The sequence below is a fragment of the Morone saxatilis genome, unplaced genomic scaffold, assembly GCF_004916995.1.
Source record: "Morone saxatilis isolate NCDOM2014 unplaced genomic scaffold, NCSU_SB_2.0 Contig24, whole genome shotgun sequence".
In the NCBI taxonomy this organism is placed as follows: Eukaryota; Metazoa; Chordata; class Actinopteri; family Moronidae; genus Morone; species Morone saxatilis.
Genome location: NW_023339807.1, coordinates 25,505,499 through 25,529,502, shown reverse-complemented (window position 1 = coordinate 25,529,502; position 24,004 = coordinate 25,505,499). Strand labels below are relative to the sequence as shown.

At 41.4% G+C, this 24,004-nt stretch overlaps 1 protein-coding gene across 11 annotated transcripts in view; it reads left to right on the top strand.

Moving 5' to 3' along the window:
- Positions 1 to 24,004, top strand: part of mef2d (myocyte enhancer factor 2d) — a 65,720-nt gene that overhangs the window by 7,946 nt on the left and 33,770 nt on the right. For 5 of the 11 annotated variants that reach the window (XM_035673120.1, XM_035673119.1, XM_035673122.1 and 2 more), the window contains exons 2-5: positions 205 to 408; positions 15,248 to 15,382; positions 15,502 to 15,639; positions 23,130 to 23,361. In XM_035673120.1, the coding sequence (XP_035529013.1) occupies positions 205 to 408; positions 15,248 to 15,382; positions 15,502 to 15,639; positions 23,130 to 23,361 (709 nt within the window). The remainder of the gene's footprint in view (positions 1 to 204; positions 409 to 15,247; positions 15,383 to 15,501; positions 15,640 to 23,129; positions 23,362 to 24,004) is intronic. The other 6 variants (XM_035673128.1, XM_035673126.1, XM_035673124.1 and 3 more) reach the window with 3 other exon arrangements.

Sequence of the window (24,004 nt, the reverse complement as noted above, 5' to 3'; positions counted from 1 at the left end):
CTCTCTACAGCTGTCCTATCCAATAAAACCATGAAAAGGCCAAAAATGAATAATAAGTATCAGTATAGACTGCTGCACTAGAAAATTACATTTTAATTTGTTTTAAATATTTTGCATTTCCTGTAAATTACTGATTAAAAATGAAAGATTTATCAACATCCAATTGTCTTTCTTCTCTTCTTCACCTGTCTTTCTTTGCACCAGGTGACGTTCACCAAGCGGAAGTTCGGTCTGATGAAGAAGGCGTATGAGCTGAGCGTCCTGTGCGACTGCGAGATCGCCCTCATCATCTTCAACCACTCCAACAAGCTGTTTCAGTACGCCAGCACCGACATGGACAAAGTTCTGCTCAAGTACACCGAGTACAACGAGCCGCACGAGAGCCGGACCAATGCGGACATCATCGAGGTAAAGCGTGGGAGGGGGGGGTGTGGTGGGTCAAACAACTGGAAATAAACTGTCATTACATTTCCCAAAAGGTTGAATTTGCCTAAATATAACACAGTGACATTGATGATGAAGTCCTCGAGTCAAGTCCAGTCCTTGTCATGTTTATGAAAGTTGGAAAATCAATTTGTTGTGTTCTTCTGTTTATCCTGGTCTCTGTTGGTTCAACCCACTACGAGTTTATTTTCCCCCAATGGGATCATTAAGATTGAACCTAAACTAATCTAATCTTGTCCTCTCCAGACTCATTCAGACTTAATTAAGTCTAGTCCAGTCTATCAATGCCAGTCCAGTTCATTACAATCCAGTCTGTTTAACTGAGTATGAACTGCTTCCCCATGTCTTTGGTCCAGGATGATCTGAAGTCTAGCCTTAAATCCAGCCTGGTCTTTTTTAGTAATAGCTTCTTTTTTTTTTTTTACAACAAATCTGTTAAAACTTCATCCCCACATGCCCAAAAGTTGTTGTATGTGCAAAAAGGAAACCAAAGTTACCATAGTTTCCAATGAATGAGGTCACTTTAAAGGTATAGTTTGACATTTTGGGAAATACTCTCATTTGCTTTCTTCCTGAGGGTCAATGTCACTCTTACGTCCAGGAGCCATTAGCAAAGCTTAGCTTAGCTTAGCTTAGCATATCACAATCAGAATCAGAAATACTTTATTAAAGAATGGAAGCAGCCAAAGGTTAAAAAAACATCTACTACCTACATGTTTTATCTAATATTTTTAATCAGTAGAAAAACCATTAGTCATTAGGCTAAGCTAACCGTCTCCTGGCTGTCATGAGAGTGGAATCAGTCCTCTCATCTAACTCTCGGCAAGAAGTGAATAAGCGGACTTTGCAAAATGTCAAACTATTGTTGAAAGGACAATGGGGAGAAATTGCAAATAAGATGCAGATTATACACCAGAGTCCCTTTCAAGACTGAAAGTGTTGACCCCTGTATATAACCCCCGGCACTCCCCTTGAGTCCGGTCCTGACCAGACTGCTGTTGTACACTATATCTTAGTGTAGACCGGTCCATTCCAGTCTAGTCTGGTCCAGTCCAGTCTGGTCCAGCTCTGAGCAGTTGAATCCAGTCTATCCCAGTGTTGTTTATGGCTGTACTTTGGCTGGCGTATTGCCTGCTAGCTTGCAGGGAGGGCAGAGGTAGGGACAGCTGGGCCTCACCCCTCCTCCCCGCCTTACCCCTCTGGCATCGGCACGGTTGTTACCCAGAGACCTCTCTGAACAACAACAACAACAACGACAGGCCAAAGGACGACGCCTGCAACCAATTGGAAACCACCTCGACACAAAATGGCCACCAGGTAGAAGAAAGGCCTGTCGAGCGGCTGAAAAAAATAGTGCTTGTTCATTTGCATATTGACTAGAAGAGAGGTCAGTGATGAGGTTAGGAGAGAAGGTGTGAGGGCAATCATTTAGTTCAGTTTTTATGTTTTTGTAATAGGAATACATTTTTTTCCTAACGTCTTTCCTCCCTGTGGGAAAAGGCTTCGCTGGAGCTCGTCAGGCGAACGCGGAGCACATTCACATGCCTTGCTGACCCTTTTATACATAATGGCCCTCTCATGAATTGAACACGAGATGGTTAGGTATGATTCAGCGAGCCGTGTACACTGCAGTACAGCACTTAGGCTTCATATGGAGCCTGGACTTAAAGCTGGATCTTGCTTGGCTTTGAATATTTTTCTCACTTGATGTTACACGAATTGCTGCAGGAGTTCACGATCGTTCAACCACAAACACTGTCAACATGAAGTCACCACCACTTATTTATTGTCATGTTGAAAGCTCCGGTTAAAGTCATATTCCAGCAACAACACACACAGCAGGGCAGAAAAAGTTATTAAAATGGAAGGTCTGCTTGTGATAGATTTAAGCCAATAAAATGAGTTCTGGTGAGAAAGTTAAAAGACCACAAAGTCTTAATCTGTTTCAATATGAGAATCGTGTGTATTTTTGAATTACTGGGAAATTTTGTCAAATTGGCCACATTATTTTGGAATAAAACCATTATTTCCACATCTGAAGCTAGGGTCTGATTGGATTAAGTAATATCTTGTGTTGGTAATAATCTAAAATGAGAACAGAGGAAAAATAATGATTTTAGTGGGAGTGAATCCCTAGGACTGCTTTCATCAGCTGCTCCTAAACTCCCACATCATCGCTATGCTAAGAAAACGAGAATATTCCAACAGAATTCCTGCCAGTTTTTTTATTTACAGCCTTTATGAACGAAACAGTACCTACCTGAGTCTCAGGAGTGGTGGTCTTTGGCACAAAATGATGAATTTTATTTCCCCCTTTTTCAGCCTGTTTTATCAAACAAGTTATTGGAAGAAGCCCATAGGCTTCAAAAATTGTTTGATTCATCTGGAAACCCCTGGGAGGCTCCTCCGACCTCTAACTACTGCTTCAAGGCATCACTCTTTTCCAAGTTATCTGAAGTTATCCACAAACATCTAAACCAATCGCTAGCTATCTGGTGTGCTGGAGGTGTTTTGAATAACTAATAGCCCCCTCTCCCTGCAACTTTTGCTTTGTGACTTCAACAAAAAGGTTAAGCGATTAATTTGTAGCATTCAAGAAATGACTTGATTACATTGTATGTCGTTATCAACCAGCTGTCTAACCTTTTAAGGTGTAATATTTGCTAAAAAATATCTACAAAGTTTGTCCAGTTACACGGACATATCTGAAATAATTGCGGCCCCTCGATTCACCCACGGCTCTTTTTTCAAGCCATGATGTTAACCCAGAGATGGTCTAAGGCTTTTGGTAAATGGTATTAAATTGTTTTTAATATCAAGAAAAGAACGGTAATAGTAGAAGCTCTCTGTACATTTCCACCAGAGAAATTCGGGTCTAGTTAGTTTAGTACCTGACCTCTTGACAAAGTTTGATGACTTGTTTTGTGAAGTGTGCTGTTTTTACATTCCCTTTTTGGCCTAATTGGCCTTATCTTCACAATTCTTCAGTTGTGGTGGAAATAAGGGGGGTGGATGTGACTTTTAGATTCTGGGTCGAAAAGGGGGCTTGAATTTTGTGGGCCCAAAGCAGAATACATCCAATGAGATTGAATCCAATAATGGAAAAAGTCCAATAAGGGCTGAAATCTCAGCGAAAGTGTTGGTGAAGCAATTTTGGATGTGAGTGGGCAGAAGGTACGAGTGAGGGAGCAGAGTTTGGTGCCACATTTTTCACCTCCACTTCCTCTCTTCCTGTCTTTCCTTCCTCCTAATCTCCTGAGTCACTCGGTCACGACCATTTCTCCCTTCTTTTCTTATCCTTCTCTCTCTGTCTGTCTCAGAGTGTCAGCAGTAAAGCCTTTCTGTAGGCTGTATCTCCAGCTGCAGATGGCTCTTAAGTGTATGCAAGTATGTGTGTGTGTGTGACGTGTGTGAGTGTCTGTGTGTGTGACGTGTGTGTGTGTGTGACAGGGCGTTGGGCTGCTTCGGGCCACATCAGCTCAAGCTCCACTGGCCCTGTTTGTGTGCGTACATGTGTTTGTGTTTTCAAGTGTGTCACTCTGTCTCTTTCTCTCTCTTTATGTGTGTGTGTGTGTGTGTGTGCAAAAATCCACCTCTCTCTCTCTCTGTTTGCACGCTCTGCAGTGGCCCATGAGAACGCCTCATACAATATTCAGGCCTGGTGAGCCTCTCGGTTGTGTGTCGGCCTCTGTCTGTCTGTCTGTGTGTGTGTTTGTGTGTGCGTGTCCTACATGAGCGCTTCCCCCCTATACCGGCCTGTATACCGCCCTCACACGTCTTCTCTGTAGGCCAGGAGGCATTTAGCAACTTTCGCTAGCGTTTGTCCTCAGCTGTCCCCTTTGCCAGATGTGCTGCAGCACACACCTCCTTGTTAAGCGGGTGTTAGCGTCATTTTCCGTTAATCCATATTATTTTCCATTTGCAGTGGCATTTTGCGTCATTGAGACTGGAAAAAGTCTACATTGGAGAAAAATAGCTAAATGCTAACAAAACAATATGACAATGTAAAAATCTGAAATGATAAACCTGTAAGGAAACTAGAAAATAGTTTATTTAGCTCTTAAATCTAGTGGAGAAAGTGGCCAATTCAGTTACACTATTCAAAGGATACAGTTATTAACATTTATATTATAAATGTTTCTTAATTTAAAAAAAATCTCATAAAAAATGTCACACAGTCTCACAAATGTATAGTTTATATAGTTTAAATGTGTAGAATAGAAAAGGCTCAGGAATATCTAAAAGCAACTGGCCTCTGTAGATTTTAACGTTACTCAAACAGAAGGGAATCGTGCATTTACTGGACTATTTTCAGTGGCGGATTAATCCACATTTGGGATTGACAGTGTGGCTCATTGATGTGTTTGACAGCAATGGAACTCTATGGCAAAGCGGAAGAAGACATATCAGCTTTTCGATCTTCACAAAACTTGTTAGTAGGATACATTCATTATTGGTTTTGAGATTTTTATGGGATTTGTTGACATTGAGAAAAATAGAGTATCACTAGACTTATTCTTTAATATAATACTTCATTATGTAGTCCCTTTATTCACCTCAAGTAAAAACAGAGCCAGGCTTTTATTTGAGACTGGCCTCTATTTGAGATTTTGTTGTTTGCCTGCTCCAGTTTCACATTAAAAGCTTTTCAGAGGTTTAAGGACGGTGTAATACCTTTACTTCCCTGGAAGGTTTATACTGTGAAACATTGACAGGAAGTGTTGAGTTTCATTAATGTTTGCTTAACATTGACAAAGAAAGTGGCGAAAGCAAAGAAAATCAATTTGAATGAATTTGTTCTATTTTTTCTCCAAACATTTATCTGCTTGAACAAACAAGCTGTTATATGAGACCAGATCATTGGCTTTTATTTGATTTAACACCTTTTTCATCATCATGTTTGTTTTAATTTAGCAGCAGTCTTATCTTTTCATAAGGTTTCTCTATCAGCCTCACAGTCTGTTGCGTGGGTCACATGGAAGCACGTTGTACATTCAAAGGCCACCACTGGTCACATGTATCAGAAACACTTGACATACCATGGAGGGAATTCAGAGTAGAACAGCCAGTGTGACAGTATGGATGAATTATACAATAATTATTAAAGTCGCAAGATTATCTGCACTGGCGCATGGTGTAACATCGCTGGTCGAGGACGGAGCTAAGATGTACCGAGTGACAGAGAGAGAGAGAGAGAATAATTGGATAGTCACAAAATGTGCCCATTTGCCGCTCTGCCTCCATGAGTCTCTCCAAGCAAGTGCTTTTGAGTATAAATTATGAAGTGTGGATATAGTCACGCAGGCACACACACACTCTTCCATGCACCCACATACACACTCTTGAGATTATGGCTTGTGTCTGTTCACCCAGCATGTACTGTACATGCACGGGGCAATGCTTAGAAGCACTTAAGTTCACATCTGTGTGTGTGTGTGTGTGTGTGTGTAAGCATGGACTTCATCACACGGGTAGACATTCCTTCAGTCCAATGCAAGGCTGAGGGGCAATGCATATGCAGACACAGCCTCTCTCTGTGATGCACGTGCTGCTTGAAAGACTGTGTGTGTGTGTGTGTGTGTGTGTGTGCGCGCAGCCTGCCTCTCCTGCCAGAATGTGTTAATCCGCTTGACTGCAGATCCCAATCAGGGCAAGGGAAGGAAGAGAGCGAGGGACAGAGGGAACACGAGCGAGCGAAATGCTAAAAGAGCGGCGATGAAGAGGCGAGGAGAGAAAGCAAGATGGGCGGAGAAGGGGGATGCCCTTTTTTCTTTAAGCAGCTCAAGGAAGGCAGATCTCACGGACGAGCCTCACTGGAGGGGCTTAAGCACTTCGGGCACCGCCCAGATCCTCCTGGGTCGCGGCCAGGGGAGCCTCACGTATCACAAAACACCACTTGACAGGATTCGCTCCTTAAGTAACTGATTCTATTGGCTGCCATAATGGACTCAACGCTTTAAACAAAAACTATACAACCCCAAAATAATCAACGGATGTTTTCATCTCTCTCCAGACTTGTACACCCATTAATTCCCTGAGCCCCCCCGTGCCCCCCTGAACACATACACACACGAGTTGGAGGTGTTGCCTCCCTTTGCCTGGAGATGCTAATCCTGCTTTGCTATCCAAACTCTGACGACCTCCTCCTAACACCTGTCATATCCTAATCTAGACGAGACGAGGTCACTGGAAGGCCCGTTCTTATACAAACATGATTTGTCAGCCTAAATCAGCTGATCACTTTCACCGGGATTCGTTTGAGTGAAGTTAGCTTCATTTTAACAGCGCTTTATCACAGAACTTAACAAATACTGTACAAGCCTGACAAGGTCTAACTATTAATGAAGCCAGGCCCATAGCTGCAAATTATATTGTAAGGGGTATACATTCTACAACATGTTGACTGTTTTCAGGAACAAACAAATATATAAATCACTATTAAAGGGATTTATAGGACCATGATCTAGGGAGATTACATTTACAAATATATAACAGAAAAATGTAATTTAAAGAATAAAACAATTTATTTGTGATTAACAAATAATTCACAGAATCTGGCATCAAATACAATCTGGTTTCTGTTTATAGTCTTAAGTAGTCCTTTTGAAATTCCAATTCCATTAATATTGTATAAAATATACTGTGAAGTCTATATTCTTTAAATGTTTTTATTTCTGCTCTTAGCTGCGTTACATTGATTATAAGGCAAGGTACAAAGCTGAAACATATTTTGTCATTGCCTCAAAACAGAGCGAGATGAAGGGTTAATTGGAAGTCATATCTCATTATTACAACAGCATTTCTACAGCATTTCAAGGTCAATGAATTCACCACCTTCTACAACGATGTCATTGTGCCACACAGTATTCTGTTCAGAACTGAAATCTTGATCCTCTTTGCAAAATGATTAATAGCTCTACAATGAAAAAGGGCCAAGACTCTATTAAAAAGATATACTGAAGTACTGAAAGTCTTTGATAGATGAATTAGTGATTCATTTCCAGACTCACTCACATATTGTAGAGATACTGAATGAACACCCACCCCCCCAAAAAAGTCTAACAAAAACAAACATATAGCATTTCTGAGCATTAATAAATCTGGTTTCTATCCAGAACAACCCCCTCCCCACCCTTTTGTTCAGCCTCCATTAGTGCAGGCAAAAGTACACCGATCAGGGCCAAGACATTATCTGTTTTGGCTGACAGGCCGTCTGCAGCCGAGGAGGGACGTCCCACATGGTCGGCTTCCTCTGTAACCAAGCAAGTCGTCCCAAAGCCTCCCAGGAGCCAGCGAGAGCAGAGGCCCATTAACCTCATGGATAAATAATTCCAGTCAGAGCTGCTGGAGGGGTAATGGCTATTTGGGTAGTGATGGCTTACCAAACAGAAAGTGTCAGAATTTAAAGAAAAATAGGGCCGAAGTACACAAACAAAACAGTTTGTATCTTAAATCTAACTGGACGACCTGATTAGTTTATTATGAAAAAATTGGAAATAACCTCATCGTGAAGGGAGATTGTTTTTACTTTTCAGAAGTCAATAATAGACAAAAGATGATATAATGTTGATGTGTTTTTCTGCAGTGTAGTTGAGTATTTAAATATCTTAAATGACTGTATCATTGATTTTGTACATGAAAAACAGGGAGCGTGACTAATTTCTTTTTTCTTTTTTGGTTTATCAAAAGGTGCCCTAAAAAGTATATTTAGGAGTCGGTGTTTAGTGAGCAGTAAACGAGACAATTTCTTCACGTCTCACAGCTCGGTAGGTTAGCGACAGAAGAAACAACAACTGCTGATCTATAATACAACATCTGAGCAGCCGGCGCTGTGGAGAGACTGTGGACATGTTGTCCCATATGACTGACTAGAGGGAGCTGTGTGTGTGTGTATGTGTGCGTGTTCTGTATGCAACACGCTACAATGGGACGTGACATTACTTTGTGCTTTGTGCCGACCAGAGCTGGGCAGCAGAGGCAGTGTCGGCTACCTCAGTTCTTCTGGGTCCACAATAACACTCAAACACACAAAGATTCAAACACTCTTAGTTTAACTTTTATATTTAGGGAAAAATGGAGTATCCACACGCTGGATTAAAACTCCCCAAACTTTATTGGACTCAAAAAAGGCAACATTTTGAACCTACTGGTAACATGACTGCACCAGATGGAACCGTCTTGGAAGTTGTCGTTGGAAACATTTTGGAAAAGGGCAGGCGCTTTTCAAAAGTACTTGGCAGGTGATTGGATGAACCATCTGTCTATCACCATCTATTACGGGCGAACTTCCGCCAATCAGATCAATAAACCATATATCGCAGTAAAACTCTTACCGAAGATCTTTTCCATCAAGAAAATACTTCAGTGTCATTCTTTGCTCTTCTTTGAATGAAGAAATACTCCACAGTTCTGATATAATTGAGGCTAGCAGCACCTACGCTAACCTCTTTAGCAGCCGTCATTGTTGTCTTCGAGCAGTCACGTCTTACGCACACCTAGCATTAAACCACGCCCGTAGCTCATGCCATAGCTGCCAGTACTTCCTAAAAGGAGGCTGATTGGTCTACAACAAGACCAATCAACAACTGTGGTTGGACACAAGCGCATAGCTTGAAGCCTGGCAAGATGGATTTCTCATGTGATTTTGTGATCTTGCGAATCCAGCTGCTTCGCAAGGTTAATCTACTTCATCAGGAAAATGAATAACACAGTGTACAATGTCTGTACCAGTGCAATGCTTCTTTAACGACTTACTTTGTGGGATACATTTTTCGAATGTTAAATGTTAAATGCATAAACACAAGCCGGCATACATGACAGTATTTTATTTTTTGCCGGGATAAAATAGTCAGAAAGTTTAATTTAAATCAAGAACTATCTCATCAAAGAAGAAGAAGAACCAACTTTCAGTAAGTTATGTCAGTTTTATTTATACAGCCCAAACTCACACATCTGCCTCAGAGGGCTTCGCAGTCTGAACATTATAGGTCATTCTCTATCCTTACACCCTCGATTTAGATCAAGAAAAAACACCACAAAAAACCCTTTAACTGGGGGAAAAAGTGGAGGAGAAATCTCAAGAAGAGAAAGAAAGGATCCTTGTTGTGTGTGTTCAGAGTAGACAGAAAAAACAAAAGGGGAATTTGGATATAGAGAACCAGAATAACTAAATTAGGTGCATCAAGTGATTAAGAATGTGAATCAGAGAAGACATTGTGCTACTTCCAGGTGCTGCCAAGCACTTTGTCGAACTTGGAACACAAAACAGCTCCTGTACCACAAACGCTTGGAAAGACAACAGAAGATTCCATATGTTTCCATTTCTTGAAATGTTTTGATATTTGGTGCTACAGGCACATTTCGGTCATTACTAAAAGGATGTAATAGGGTTTGATAACCGGCCAAAGAAAGAAGAAGAGGAAGAGTAAGAGAGTTAGGAATGAACAGCAAGAGAAGGGACGAGAATGAAAGAGGGAGAGAAAATATGATGGGAAAGCTCTGGGAACAGGTCGAGAGAGAGAGCAAGAGAGAGAGCAGGGCAAAAGAGGACAGAGAGAGAGACTGGTGGGAAAGAGACGATGAGAGAGAGAAGAAGGAAGAGAGGAAATGGGCAACCAGGGAGCCTTGCATATGGAGACATTACAAGAAAGAGGGAGCGATGTTAAGGGCGAAAAACACAGAAGGACGAGTGTGAGACTTTGCACTTTTCTTTGAGAGAGTGAGATCTGCGTTAAAGGTGGTGGGCCGAGAGATGAGAAGGCGAGAGAGAGAGAGACAAAAAGAGGGAGAGAGCAGCAGTGTTTCATGGAGAGCTGGAAACAGAGGTCGGGCGGACAGGCGGGTGGGCGAGCGAGCAAGCCAGAGGGGAAGGAAGGGAGGGAGGTGGGGGGGCGGGGCTTGTCAGCAGCCGCAGCCAGTCAGAGGCCGGCGTGGTGCTCTGCAGGGTGAATCTTACCCTGGCAACACAATAGAGGGGGAGAGAGAGAGAGAGGGAGGGAGAGAGAGAGAGACGGCGGACAGGTGAACAGATGGCTGACTGAGTGAGAGACAAGCTGATCAGTGGACTACAGAGTGTGTGTGTGTGTGTGTGTGTGAGAGAGAAAGAGAGAGCACGTGAATGTACTGTAACACAAATGTTCACTGTGAGAGAGAGCAAGCAGAGAAACAAAGAGAAACAGAGAGAGAAAGAAAGGGAAAGATGCCCATGTTTGCACTGTAATGTTCACAAAATATCAGTTGTGTTTACGTGAGAGAAAAAGGGAGAGAGAGAAAGAGAGAAGAAATAGTGTGTTTGTACAATGAAGGAATATAGAGATGAAGAAGGAAGTGCGCTGTGTTTACAGGAACATCAATTTCAGCTGTAGACCTTGAGAGTGAGGACATTATCGTAAAGCTAAGACTTTTTGTCTGGTCCTCACCTCGTCGAAAGGCTGCGTGAGGGTCAGCCCAGTGTCTCCAGGAGAGTTCGGTTCATATTGGATGATTCAGTACGGATTTATGTCCAGTAACCACTTTTAGTGCCAGTGCAGGATGTGTGTGGAAAGTAAGAGTGTGGAGTTCGGGGTTGGCAGATGGGCAACTTAATTTCCAGTCAGATGTGTACAATTAATTTGCCTCTTTATGAACCATCACAATCTTCTCTGGCCTCAGCCAAATGTTTTTAGTTGCCTAATTCTACCATAACCGTAGTTTGTTTGCCATAACCACAATTTTTCCCTTGCCTTAACCATACAGTAGTTGCCATGTGCGGGTATTGTACAAAGTAAGAATCTGAAAAAAGCTGGCATTTGATGAAACAAACATCACTGAACATAATCCGGGGGTTTGCAGGAACATCCAATATTGATGTTTTTGTCTGGGGATAGAGTTGAGAGAAGACTTGGATTTATGATTAATATAACATTGTACTCACCAAGGTAATTTCTAAGCTCTGGGAACAGTGCGACCTTTTTAAAATGCAGTTAACTAGTCAAGAAGCACTCAGACGATCAGAACCCACCAGGTTAGACAAACTTATTTGGAAGACAGACTGTGGGAAAAAGGTCAATTTGCACATCCAACTCAGTTTACTATGGATGTATAAGGGAAACTGAAACTGCCATATTAATTCCAGCTGCTCACTGGATGCATTCTCCAAAAAAGTGTTTAGCGCTTTGTTGGGTTTCTGCAGTTTTTGACCAAAACCTTCTTTGAGCTTAACTTCCTGATGTCTCCCTGCACACATGAATGCCTTTAGTCTTCAGGATTTTTAACATTTTGTTGGACCTAATGGTTAAAAAAAAAAGTCAATTTGTGCTAAGAAAAGTGTTACTCATCATTTTTTAGCATTTTCTTCCATAATGATTGTGGATGGGTAAGAAGTGTTTTTGCGGCAGTTTGCATCATGTGACCTGCAGTACCGGCTGTGGTCATTATGCCAAAAACAACTGACACACCCTGCGCTGTTCCCAGGGGCTAACCTTCTGATTTAACTTTGATGTACCATACTTTTTTTTACTTTTTTTTTTTTATTGATTTCCTGCGAATTTATTAGGAACATTTTAGAGGTGCTCACGTTCAAATTCACCTCCATAAAAAGAAAAGAAAAAAAAATTCTGCTTTTAGAAAATTGTTGATTATCTGATTGCTCGAGTTTCTTGCCATGTCAGACTCGCAATATTGTTACCATGTTCCAGAGTCTCAGCTATTTTTTTTGGTGAGCACAATGTAAAAAACATGAATAGAAGAGTGGTAATAAAGAGGAACTATCCTTTTAGGTTATGGTTTGGGTTGTGGTTGGGGTAAGACATGTGGTTGCGATGGTCAACATTAGGGTTACAGAACACCAGAATTATGTCACTGTACATCATGTCCTCATAAGTATTGAAGTACAAATGTGTGTGCATGTGTGTGTCAGTACATGTGAACGATGCACCAACATGGCTCCAGTGTCATCACAGTTTTGTTTGCAGGCTCTTTATCTCTTTGTGTCCTGACAGTCGGGGGCAGGAGGTCCACGCCCCAATCACATCCTCCATGCAGTCCTGTGTCACATGCCGTCTTTGTCATGTTGAAGTGGTTTTAGTCATATTTATTTTATTTTCCCTATGGTTCTTTTGTTCCCTCGGTTTTTAGGTCAGAACACATACATATCCGCACACTAACTGCCACTGCAGAGTGTGTTTTCTATGAACTGTGGACAACAAAGCATGTGGTGGCGGCTCCCGTGCGTTAAATTTGCATTAAGCTGCAGATCAGAGCACTGACTTGTTCTGGGGAGACTGAACAGCTGAATCAGGCGACTGTCTCCGTGTTGGAACAAATCTGTCTAATAACCCGTTTCTGTGGGTAGATAAAACGCAGCTTTGACACTGCGATAATAATAATGGCTTCGAGTTTTAATGAGATTCATATCAAAGAGTGCTATTGTTATTAAAACTGAAAGTCTCTTTACCCCGACATCCACATGGCATCATTACCCTCTTGCCCTCACCTGTTTTGAGGATTTAAGACTAATTCATGCGAAATTAAAAGAATCTCTGTCTCTGCCTCCTCGGGGTTTTGTCGGGCGCTATTGCAGGTACGCGTTACTGCCAGCTCTACTTCCGAGGCTGAATTGCATGCAGTTGAATCATCCTCACTTAGCAGTGATTGTGCGCGGTGGGAGTCGTGGAACATGTGCTTATGTTTTAATCAGACCACCACTAGACTGCAGTCACACTTGACATAGCATAATTAATTAAAGAAAATATAGGGTGTGTGAAGTATTGCGTATGATCTTAGAGTACTTTGTCTCTAATGGATAATCTGTGATATGATACATCTCATTCGTATAGTATCTATCTGTAATCGAGCCCTCAAAGAACCAAACCAGTGTTTTTGTTAGTTAGTTTTTAACTATGAATTGAATATAGGCAGCTGTTTTCCAACAAGTTCGCCATAACACCTTCATAAGGTCATAATATGTCAATATTGGGTTTACAGCTGGTTTCACTGTCCCTAAGTGCCCCCCCCCAAAAAAACAAAAATCAATTCTTGCTGCTCTAAGTATCTGCTAATAGCTTAACATAATGTACATAACTGAGTGGAAACCAATGGATGCCAAGAAAAGCAGGAAAAAAGCTACTTCTTAAAGCTCCAGGTTGTAACATTTAGGAGGATCTATTGGCAGAAATGGAATATAATATTCATAGTTATGTTTTTATTAGTATATAATCGCCTGAAAATATGAAGCGTTATGTTTTTGGTAACTTAGAATGAGCCATGTTGAACAGCCATTTCCACAGTAGTCCAGAGCGACAAACCAAACACTGGCTCCAGAAATTTGTAATTATGCAGAGTTTTGTGGCCATCATAGTTCCTCCTACACATGTGGAGGGAGATCTGCACCTACACACTGGTCCTTTAAATGCAACAACATGGTTAACCGTGATATAAAGAACACATGATTTGTAGCTTAAACATGTAAAATCACTTTGTGTTGAAAGTCTTATTTACTATTACTAATAACTAAAACTCATTATTTTAATTTGTTTCCAGTACAAATCAACTTGTTTCAAAATCAAGTTTAATTTCTTCTTGGAAATTCTTGAAAAAGCTGAGGAAGTCTGACATGATGCAATATTCTTTTTCTGCACTGGCAGATTTTGATGTGTTTTAAGGAAATAAGGTTTTCAGGACTCAAATGCAGATGGAAATGATTTGATAAGATTCAGATTTTTTTTTTGCAGTGTACTACAGTCTTTATTCCCTTCTGCTGATAGATTTCAAGCCGAGGGATTTTCTTCTTCTTCTTCTTCTTCATCTTATGCCACTCAGGGCTAAAGCTTGTATTTGGACCACAGACGGCTCTCCAGCTCCAGTTTAAGATCCATTTTGCTGCGAGGATCCGTCTGTTTGGCTGTGTGGTCAAGGGCCCACCAGGCAAAGCTACTTAACGCAAATCTCGTTTAGCAGAATCCTCTCAAAATAAGAGCCTGTATCTCTCTCTCGCTCTATCCCCCGCTCTCCCTCTTTCTCCTCTCGCCCTTTCCAAAGTGTGCTAACACTGACACAACCTGACTGCCGTTAGCCATGGCGCTAACACCACCGCGTGCTTCCTAACACACCCTTTACCCTTTTGCTTCGTTTAACCACTTTCCTCAGCGCAAAGCTTCACACCAATTAGTAACACTGCTGATTAGCCGGTGTGTAGAGGTGTGATGCCTCAGTATGTCTTCTGACATGCAGCTCAGGTTTATACATAGTTTCTCGCCCTGTAAAAGTGCCTCGGGCAGCTACAGCAGATCTTCTACATTCGGTAAAGATGGGGGTGCTTGTTTTCTAAAGCCACATCCTTTGATTTCAAAGCTTTTCTATTTGAAATTTTAGTCAGTAGTTTCTTCACCCTTTTAATCCGTGACTTCCCGAGAGCACCTGCTGGGTGAGCAAGTTCGGATTCAGTTGTAATAACTTGCTTTCACGTGGGCGGCAGATGTTACGAACACTGACCTCACAAATCAATCGAGGATTATCAGAGGTTGAGAATGTGTTATCTGCAGGGCCCTTTTCTCTACTTCTTGAAGACGCAGCTCGAAAAAAAACACAACATCCTTGTATGTTATCACCAGGGTCAAACAGTTCCATCTGACTTTCACTGCTTCATTTTTATACAATGAACCGTGTGGGAGTCAGCAGACATGTGCAATCAAGATGGTCATTTGTGTTTTTGTGAAATCAAAGTGTGTCTTAAAAATCAAAGTGGTGATCCCAAAAATGTGCACGAAAAATGAAATGTAAATGTGCCTCCTCCTTCTCCTCCTCTACCCCTCTCTGAACGCTTCAGACGTTGCGAAAGAAAGGCTTTAACGGCTGCAACAGCCCCGAGCCCGACGGGGACGACTCCATCGACCAAAGCCCGCTAAACGAAGACAAGTACCGCAAGACCGAGGACCTGGACAGCCTCTTCAAACGCTACGGCGTGAGTACCGTCACACTTTTGTCACCTTATCTAACCTACCCTTTCTCTTCTTCTCTTTCTCTATCTACCTCTCTTTCTCTCTGTGTCTGCCCTCTTCTTCTTTTGTTTGGGGAACGAAGGCTCTGAACAAGAAAGAGCACCGGGACTCTGAGAGCCCAGACCCCGAGGAGCCCTTCTCCCTCACCCCCCGCACTGAGGAGAAATACAAAAAAATTGACGAGGAGTTTGATAAAATGATGCAGAACTATAGGCTGTCAGTGAGTACCGTGCCCCCCCTCCACCCCCTCTGTGTAACCCGCCCCCTCCTCATGCTGGTACCCCGCTGCCGGAGGTTTTTCCGGCTGCTGATGGCGGCCTGACTACTCACAGAGCACTCGCCTTCACCATTCCCCACCCCTTTACCTCCTTCACTTCACCTCTCACCAACAGCACCTCCCCCCACCCACCAAATCACTACCCACAACCCCCTCTGATGGTGTGTGCCCGAGCAAGAGAGGTAGGGCAGAGAGGCCGGCCTGACTGACCTGAGGGCAAACTTTAAAAACCAGGGCAATTATTTTCATTATCAGTTAGCCTGCAGATTATTTTCTGTTTGATCGGTTAATAGTTTGGTCTATAAAATAAAAAAATATTTTAAAAAATCCAAGCCCAAGATGACATTTTTTTATAAACAACAATCCAAAACCCAAAGATATTTAGTTTACTATCATAGAGGACAAAGAAACGCAGCCTCACATTTTAAAAGCTGGAACAAAGTGATGTGGAAAAATGTGCATATCAAAAGAGTTGCAGATTAGTCAGTTGATTAATCAACTAATCGTTTAAGCTTTAATTAAAACCCTTGTCAGTTACACTATAAATTACCTTTCTTTAAGAAGTTTCAAATGTCAATTATCTTGATTTTTATGGCACAGGTTGTCTTATTTCAAGACCGTTCCTATGCTATTTTTGAAATGCACATTGGTGACACATTCCACCTGTGCTGACAGATTTCATACCTTGTTTAATAAGAATGTAACTTCTAGGACTCCAAAAGACAATGAACTTGTACATTTTTTTGCAGTGCTGCAGATATAACTTTGTGTGAGTTGGAAAACCTTATAAAGCAGTATAACACCAAATAGGGCATGCTTTACTGTGATTATTCATCTGAAGTTACAGTCATCACAGTGAAGAGCATCCTCAGGAGTATTATGGCTTTAATACACTGTTTCTGGTGCCTCTGCAAGTTCAGTAATGTACAAGAATAAACAACAGAAGGAGAGGAGTGCTAACTAGGTCCCCAGTTTTCACAAAAGTTGGCATAGCAACCAATATCACAGAGGGAAATGCTTTATGGCAATAATCAACACGTTTGGAGCATGCCTTTGAGCGGTGGGATTGCTTGGCTGAAAGTACCAATTGTGTAATACTTAGCAACACTAAAGAAACAAGTGTGCAATTGCAGACACGCTGTACGCACCAGGGGAGTTTATTCCTGACATTATGCAGGTAACAGAGAAAGCCAGGGTACAGTTGCTAACTGCTCGTCATTTACAGTATTACTGAGGTCACTTTGGTCCCAGTGTAGTCCTGCTCCTGCGACTGGATGTGCTCCTGACATTATCCAGGTTCTGTCTCCTGACTGGCACTCTGCCAAACCCCTTTTACCGCTCCACTCCTGTGCCAATTTCACTGTGATTCATTTTTCCTCCGTGCTCAATAATGCCATTAATGTCACTTTAATGAGTAGCACTCAATTTACAGCCCTTCTTCCTGTCTGCCTGCTCCTCTGATTGGTCACTTGGGATGGGACACAGTCATGTTGAGGCGCTGGAGGAGAGTTGGACAGCAGTTATTCCTTAAATCATACATTGGCTCCTACGGAAAAGTTTTTTTTTTAACAATCTGGGTCTTATTTTCATAGTTCTGGTCATCTTCTACCTCAATAAATTTGTTTTTTTAATGTAATTGTTGTAATCTGGAGACACAGTCAGATCAGACAGGTTGTAAAAAACCTTTGCCAGCCACTCTTCTGCCTGTGCGAGCACTACAACTTTCAGTGACTTCTATAAAGTATACATAAATGTGAACATAAAATATATGCATTGATAGATTAGACTCTCATTTTAAAAGAACATTAAAATAAGTACAATACATGGCAGAAAGCATACAACCGGATCCTTAATCCTCTTTGAGCGAGGGGGCATTAGTGTTAAAATATAATTATTCATAAGTGAAACTGAGGTAAACACACCCAGAATGCCCATTAAATACATCCATCGGATAGAACTGTCAATCAGTCAGGACCAACATGATGAACAAAACTACATAAATAACACCCAGGCAGGAAAAAAATTGACTTTTTATTTGAAATATACCACAAAAATGTTGTTAGTAATTGCCGTCATCTCACATTTGTCAGAGCAGGCCTAACAGAGAAAACGAGCCCCTCTGTCATCTGCCACGACAGAAGAGTAGAATTCAATCTACCGCCCCTGAAGAGCCACAGCTCTTGGCGCCAACATTTGGATGCTAGCCGAACGCCGCTAGCGGGTAGCATCCCCACCACCACCACCACAGTGCCCTTCAGCCGTTGCAGCCTGCCCAGTTTGCCCAGCACACCTTTCACAGGGCACCAGCAAACGGAAGCATACATCACCACCCACCACTCCTCCCCTCAGCATCATAATCCCCAGCATGACAGCTAGGGGCCGGGATATACAAGCCTAATCCCACTTGTACTAAAATACCTCCTGAGGTAGGGAGAAAGTGGCGAGGGACACTTGGCTAAACAAGCCCCGAGCTAACGTATCTGTTCCTGTTACACTGGCGCTGTGGTTGGCGAGAAAAAAGGAGGGTTTTTTTTTACCGGAGGGTCTCTTGTTTGATCCGTTTCTGGCTCTGAGATTCTGTGCCCGGGAAATTGAATAAGAAATAGATTTCTTCCTTTAACAACTAGCGCCGTGGTGCCCTTGAGCAAAGAGCCGAACGTCTTGTATGTCTCCTGTAGAGGCTCGGTATGAATGTGAAACATGGAACTAAAAATGCTGCTTGAGCTGCACAGTTAATCACATCAGATTTTTGGCTTCCACATTGAATAATCAATAGATTCTGCCATTTTTTGTGCTGATGCATTTAATTTAATTTAAAATACTCGAAAATAATCTCAAATGTAGGACGTTTGGTAAAATAATAACTATATAAAAATATCCATTCTAATTGACAGCAGGTCAAGTTGTTAGAGACAAAATTACATTTTAACCACTCAACAGCTGTTATATAAACTGTGGTTAAATTAACTCTAAATTAATTCACTAATTTGTAGAGGTTAATGTATGAAAAACCATCATTATTAATGTAATTCATAATCATTATACTATACAGTATATGTGAGTTACCTCAGTAGAATATACCATTTGTCTTAATAGACTCTTAGTACTGCATGTTTCCTGTGAGGAGAATAAAGCAGCCGTATAGGAATATGTTTTCATCTGGAAACATTAACAACCTTCAGTATAGTACTATTTATCGAGCTGATTCTCTAAGGCATTGCATTTATGTGTTGTGGGCCTCATTTTGTAATTTCACACCGTTTAATCATTTGTGTTCAGAGCTGCAGATGAAACGGTTTTGAATCAGACTCAGAAGGCAATTTCTTTCAAATATTCAAATATTAGAACAGTTGGAAGGCAATAAAAGTGATGGAGACACATGAGGGAACGCAACAAAAGCCCAATTTACTGGTCAACTGCTGTGACGTCTAAAGGTCGCCCAAACACTTCTCTAATGTTGCCTCTGTGTTCAGATCCACAGCTGCTAACAAATCCGATGTGACAATACTAAAGTTGGAAAAAAAAACTTTCAAAGGCTTCCAGGACAAGAGGGAGGAAAAGGGAAACTAGGCCATGAGTTAAATTCATTCTGATTTACCCTTGCATCCAGGAAACACACCCTTGTTGAGCGAGCTCCTCTGAGGGAAAATAGGTTAGCTTTCTCTCCCCTCTTTTTGTTCTCTCCACACAGAAGAGGCCTTCAGCTTCCTCACACGAGCCTCCGGGAAAGCTCCCAGTCAATTATTTACCTAACAGGTTCTGTGCCTGTGTTAAACCTGCAGAATGACGGGCAGGGCCCAATTAACCCTCCTGTCTGCTATTAGGAGCATCGGGTGTTAAATGAAGTTGGAGTGGGTAGATGTAAATTCACTTGTAATTTGCCAGAAACACGGATTAATGCTCAGTGGAGCACAGTGCAGAGCAGGGTGAGGAGGACACGTTTAAAATTCATATTTAGAGAAGAAGTGAAGAGGTTTTGTAGTTATGTCACCAATCTCCTAGCAACCAAGAGCTGGCACCATCATGGAGGTCTTGTTATGACCATTACAGACTGGCGATGAAAAGAGAGGTATCTAAAGAGGACTGTTGTTGTGTGGCTGCAGTTTCAGTTCTATAAAGAGTCTCTAAATCAGAACTTGTCAGCACAGCGAGCCTGGAGAAAGCTTTATGTAACTAACTAGCCAGCAGGAAATATCTTTCAAATCAACAAGCATCTATCCTGGCTGACGACTGCTGAATATTTACATACAAATACAAACTTATGCAAAAATAAGTTGGGTATGAGAGAGAATGATTAGATTCCTGATACAATTAGACTGATGTTAACAGGGCCAGAAATAGAAATAATAGAGGTCATAAATCCAAGTCCCTCCAAGGAAATTTAACCAACCAAACTCTGTAAAATATTTTAAATCATTAATTTAATCGTTCAAATATACTTTCTGTAAATGCAGTCTTCCTGCTTTATGATCTGATGCTAATAATTTTACATTTTATCAACCTAGTTTTTTTCCTATAAACAGACAAGTTTAGTTTAAATAATGTTGGAATTGGCCCTAAGAAAAACCCAAACTGAATTCTGTGTATAATTGTAAAATTTAAACTTTAATTGTAAACCTTTCAAATTTAAGAGAAGTTACAAACCACGTGACTTCACTGTCTTAGCTATCGCCCTATCGCCTAAATGCTTTATTCATTCTGAATTTTGAATAACCAACATATCATACACATACATTCTTTATTTCTTTCAAAATGTTCTTTAATTTTGTACAACATAACAGTTCAGTCTGCAAGGTCTTAAGAAGTCCAATAATCTGAATTTTAGGCCATAAAAATGTGCTTAATATACTTTGACATAATTGGATTAATGAAGTTTTCTTCACTTGTATAAAGGTGCATTTTATATTGCAATAAATTTGTTTTTGGGAACTTTTTTGGAACCAATGCTGATTTTCCTTCATATCATTCATACTTTTTTTTGCCGGTATGGTCATAAAATAGGTCTTACATTGCATTCATAATGGTCTTAAAAAAGGTCTTAGATAGTCTTTAATGTAACCGTAAATGTACAGGTTCGATTCCCTCGTGTTCAGCAAAGACACTGAGGCCCGTCCTGTTTGTAACTCTGGTTTAGAACTAAAGACCTAAATAGTGAAATGTGTCAGGCTGTAGACAAACCCCGTGAGGATAAATCTTCTCTAGTGCTGTATGCTCCGTGTTTACACACCTCCGTCCCCTCTGCACTAACCCTTCACCCCCCTCATTCATCCCTCCATTTATCCATCCCCTCCCTTTTCCCTCTGCTTGGCCGGTGTGCAGTGGTGCAGTGCTGTTAGCTGCTATCTTCACCCGCCCTGGTCACCACTTACTCTACAGCACTGTCTGTGCACTCTCCTTGCAAACGTCCTCTTAACACTCTGATGGGTGAATTTTCTGTTGAATCTCAGAAAACTGGAAGAATCAGGAGTTTCTTTGGCTACTGGTTGCAAGTACAGACTGGAAAAGACTCCAGCAATAAAATATCATAAAACATAGGGTATAGTGCTTCATTTTACAGCACTAAAAGTTTTGTTATAATTTCCACAAGGTTTTCTGGCTCTATGTAACTGTGGATACTATTTTAGGAGAAGTGTTCAATAATAAATAAATACGTGTTTTCTTTCAAGGAAATCCCTATTTTCTCTATAATTAGATTCAAAAGGCATAGTTCTTTCCATAAAACTCCATACTAAACAGCTAAGACATTTTGAACCCTTTAAAATGAATCGATACCCAAGACAAAATAGCATCCGCTTCAGCTTTAGTCATCTTTTCACGTTTTTGTTCTCTTTCCCCTCCTCTCTCCCTCAAAAAAAAAAAAAGTTACAAAACATTTCAGAGGGAAAAGCGGCAGAGATCGAGGGCAGGAAGGTGCCCTCGTCCTCCTGCGTTAAACTGGGTCCCAGGCAGTTTGAGTACAGTACAGTGCAGCACTGGCCCATATTCTATATATAGAAGTCCTTCTTTCAGATTGAGTTGGAACAGGGTGAAATGGGTCGGATGGCTGGACAACCCGAGGTCCTTGCCCTTGATTTTTTTGCCCCTGGACTGTCTGGTCATCTACTTTCAGAGGTCAACTCAGGTGACGAAGTAGCCCATTTAAAATAAAAATAGTAAATTAAAGTAGTAAAGAATAAAAAGTAGTTGAGTAAGTAGTCTGTGTTAGATGAGGCATTAGGCTTCAAGATGTTGTTTTATTAAGCAAACTCCTGCATAAGTATTTAATATGTTCAGCAACATCTCACACACTGTAGGGTCTGTCCTCATGATCCCAGTGGATGAACACATTTCAGTGGGGGTGGTAGGATGTAGCTGGAATGTGACATGCACGCCATGAGATGTCACCAATAACACGATGCAATAACCCGCTGCTGCGACGAGAGTTTTAACCTGGCATGAGATGTGAAAGGCGACACAGCTTTTTGGCCTCTCCACCAAGCCACCTTGCATGCTAAAACTGAGCGTCTCTGTGTGTGTGTGTGTGTTAGAGAGACATTCAATGTGTGTTTGCTTGAAGAGTTAATTTCCAAAACACTCTTTCTACAGTTTGAAGAAAATCTGTATGACTTCAACTGTTTATAATGTTTTTGCATATGTTTAATTAATGGAATACAAATGATGATACTTTTATATTGTTTGTTAATTGCATTTATTTCCTGCTACAATAGTGAATCCTGACAGGAAAACAAAGGGTGACGGATGTGATGTGATGTAACTGATCTCAAGTCTTGCAGGTTTATTTTTATTTAGGGAGTGAATTTTTTTTATTTTGTGCTATCAGTCATTGAGCGTAAGTTAGTGTTAAAATGATTTTAAAATAATACAATACTTCACTTATTTTGTGTATGTATGAAAAAGTCTCTTCTAGGCATGAGGCGATGTGAACATTGCGTGTCAGGATTATCCTGGCCAGAATAATTGCAATTCACGATATCATCCTGATAATTATAACTTATCAATTCATCGTAGTTTGAATCAATAAGGCGAATTTCTTCACTTATTTTAATCCTTAATATTCACTTATTTTAAGAAAATGTGTTTCTGAAGACACATTAAGAGACAAAAATAACCAGATAGGATGGAGAGTTTGGCAGTGCTAATCATATTTTTCCCTTTTAAATACTATTTTTGCAGTTGTAACACAGGATATGAGATTAGAACATTGGAGTGGGACAGGTGGTGTCTTATATAATGATATAAAGTCTCATCTGTTTTGGAAAGACTCTTCGTGTTGTGATTGGTTCTGTCGGTGTGACTGTGTGTTTCTCACCTGCGGGCTCGTTTGCACTGCTGCAGATCACTAACTGATCGCCTGTCCATTACTGTATACATGATGTATGTGTTTGTGGGGAGGCACACATCTGAGCCCCACCTTCTTCCTGTCTCTCCACCAGTCTACAGTCCCACAGCCCACCTTCTCCATGCCAGTCACCGTGCCAGTATCCAATCAGAACGCAGCAGCGGCGGCAGCCCTCCAGTTCAGTAACAACCCCAGCGGCGCCCTGGTCACCACCACCTCCTTTGTCACCTCCACCCTCACAGACCCCCGCCTCCTGTCGCCACAGCAACCAGCTCTGCAGAGGAACACCGTGTCGCCAGGGTTACCACAGCGACCTGCGAGCGCAGGTAAGAGACGGGGTGAAACACAGCTGGACTGCTTTGGTTAAAACTGTTTCTGTGCAGTTCCGCAGCATGCCGGAGGTCACGTAAATCAATCATTTGTGGCCTTTTCATAGAAATGAACGTCCAGTTTCAATACTCTCAGCTGCTGATTGATCCGACCAGTATAAAGTGCAGCTTTATCCATTTCTTGTTTTAAATGCCAAGTGATCTGGTAGCTCTCTCCTTCAATAATCCCCTGATGCACAGCAGCTGATAAGCGTCTCTGAAAGCAGCAACAGCAGTTTGAAACAAACTGAAGAAGAAAAAAGACAAAAACTCCAAACTTCTACAAAAGAAGATTGAAGGAAAAAGACTTCAGAGTGCCACCCACACTGTTTGATTGACAGGTGTTCTGTTGCAGTGGAGAAACAGCAAAATGGAGACAATATTCAAAACATGAAGAAACTCAGAGTTCCATTTAAATTCAGTGTTTAAAGGATCATTTTTAAAACAAGGCTCACATGCCTATATGTATATTGAACGCACTGTTGTGACTCTGAGGGTTCCTCCAGTCCATACTGGCCGCAGAGAGATCAAAGAGTTTGTCCCAAATCACTTACATTGAGATGCCTTTATGGCCAGTATTGACAGGAGGAACAATTACAGC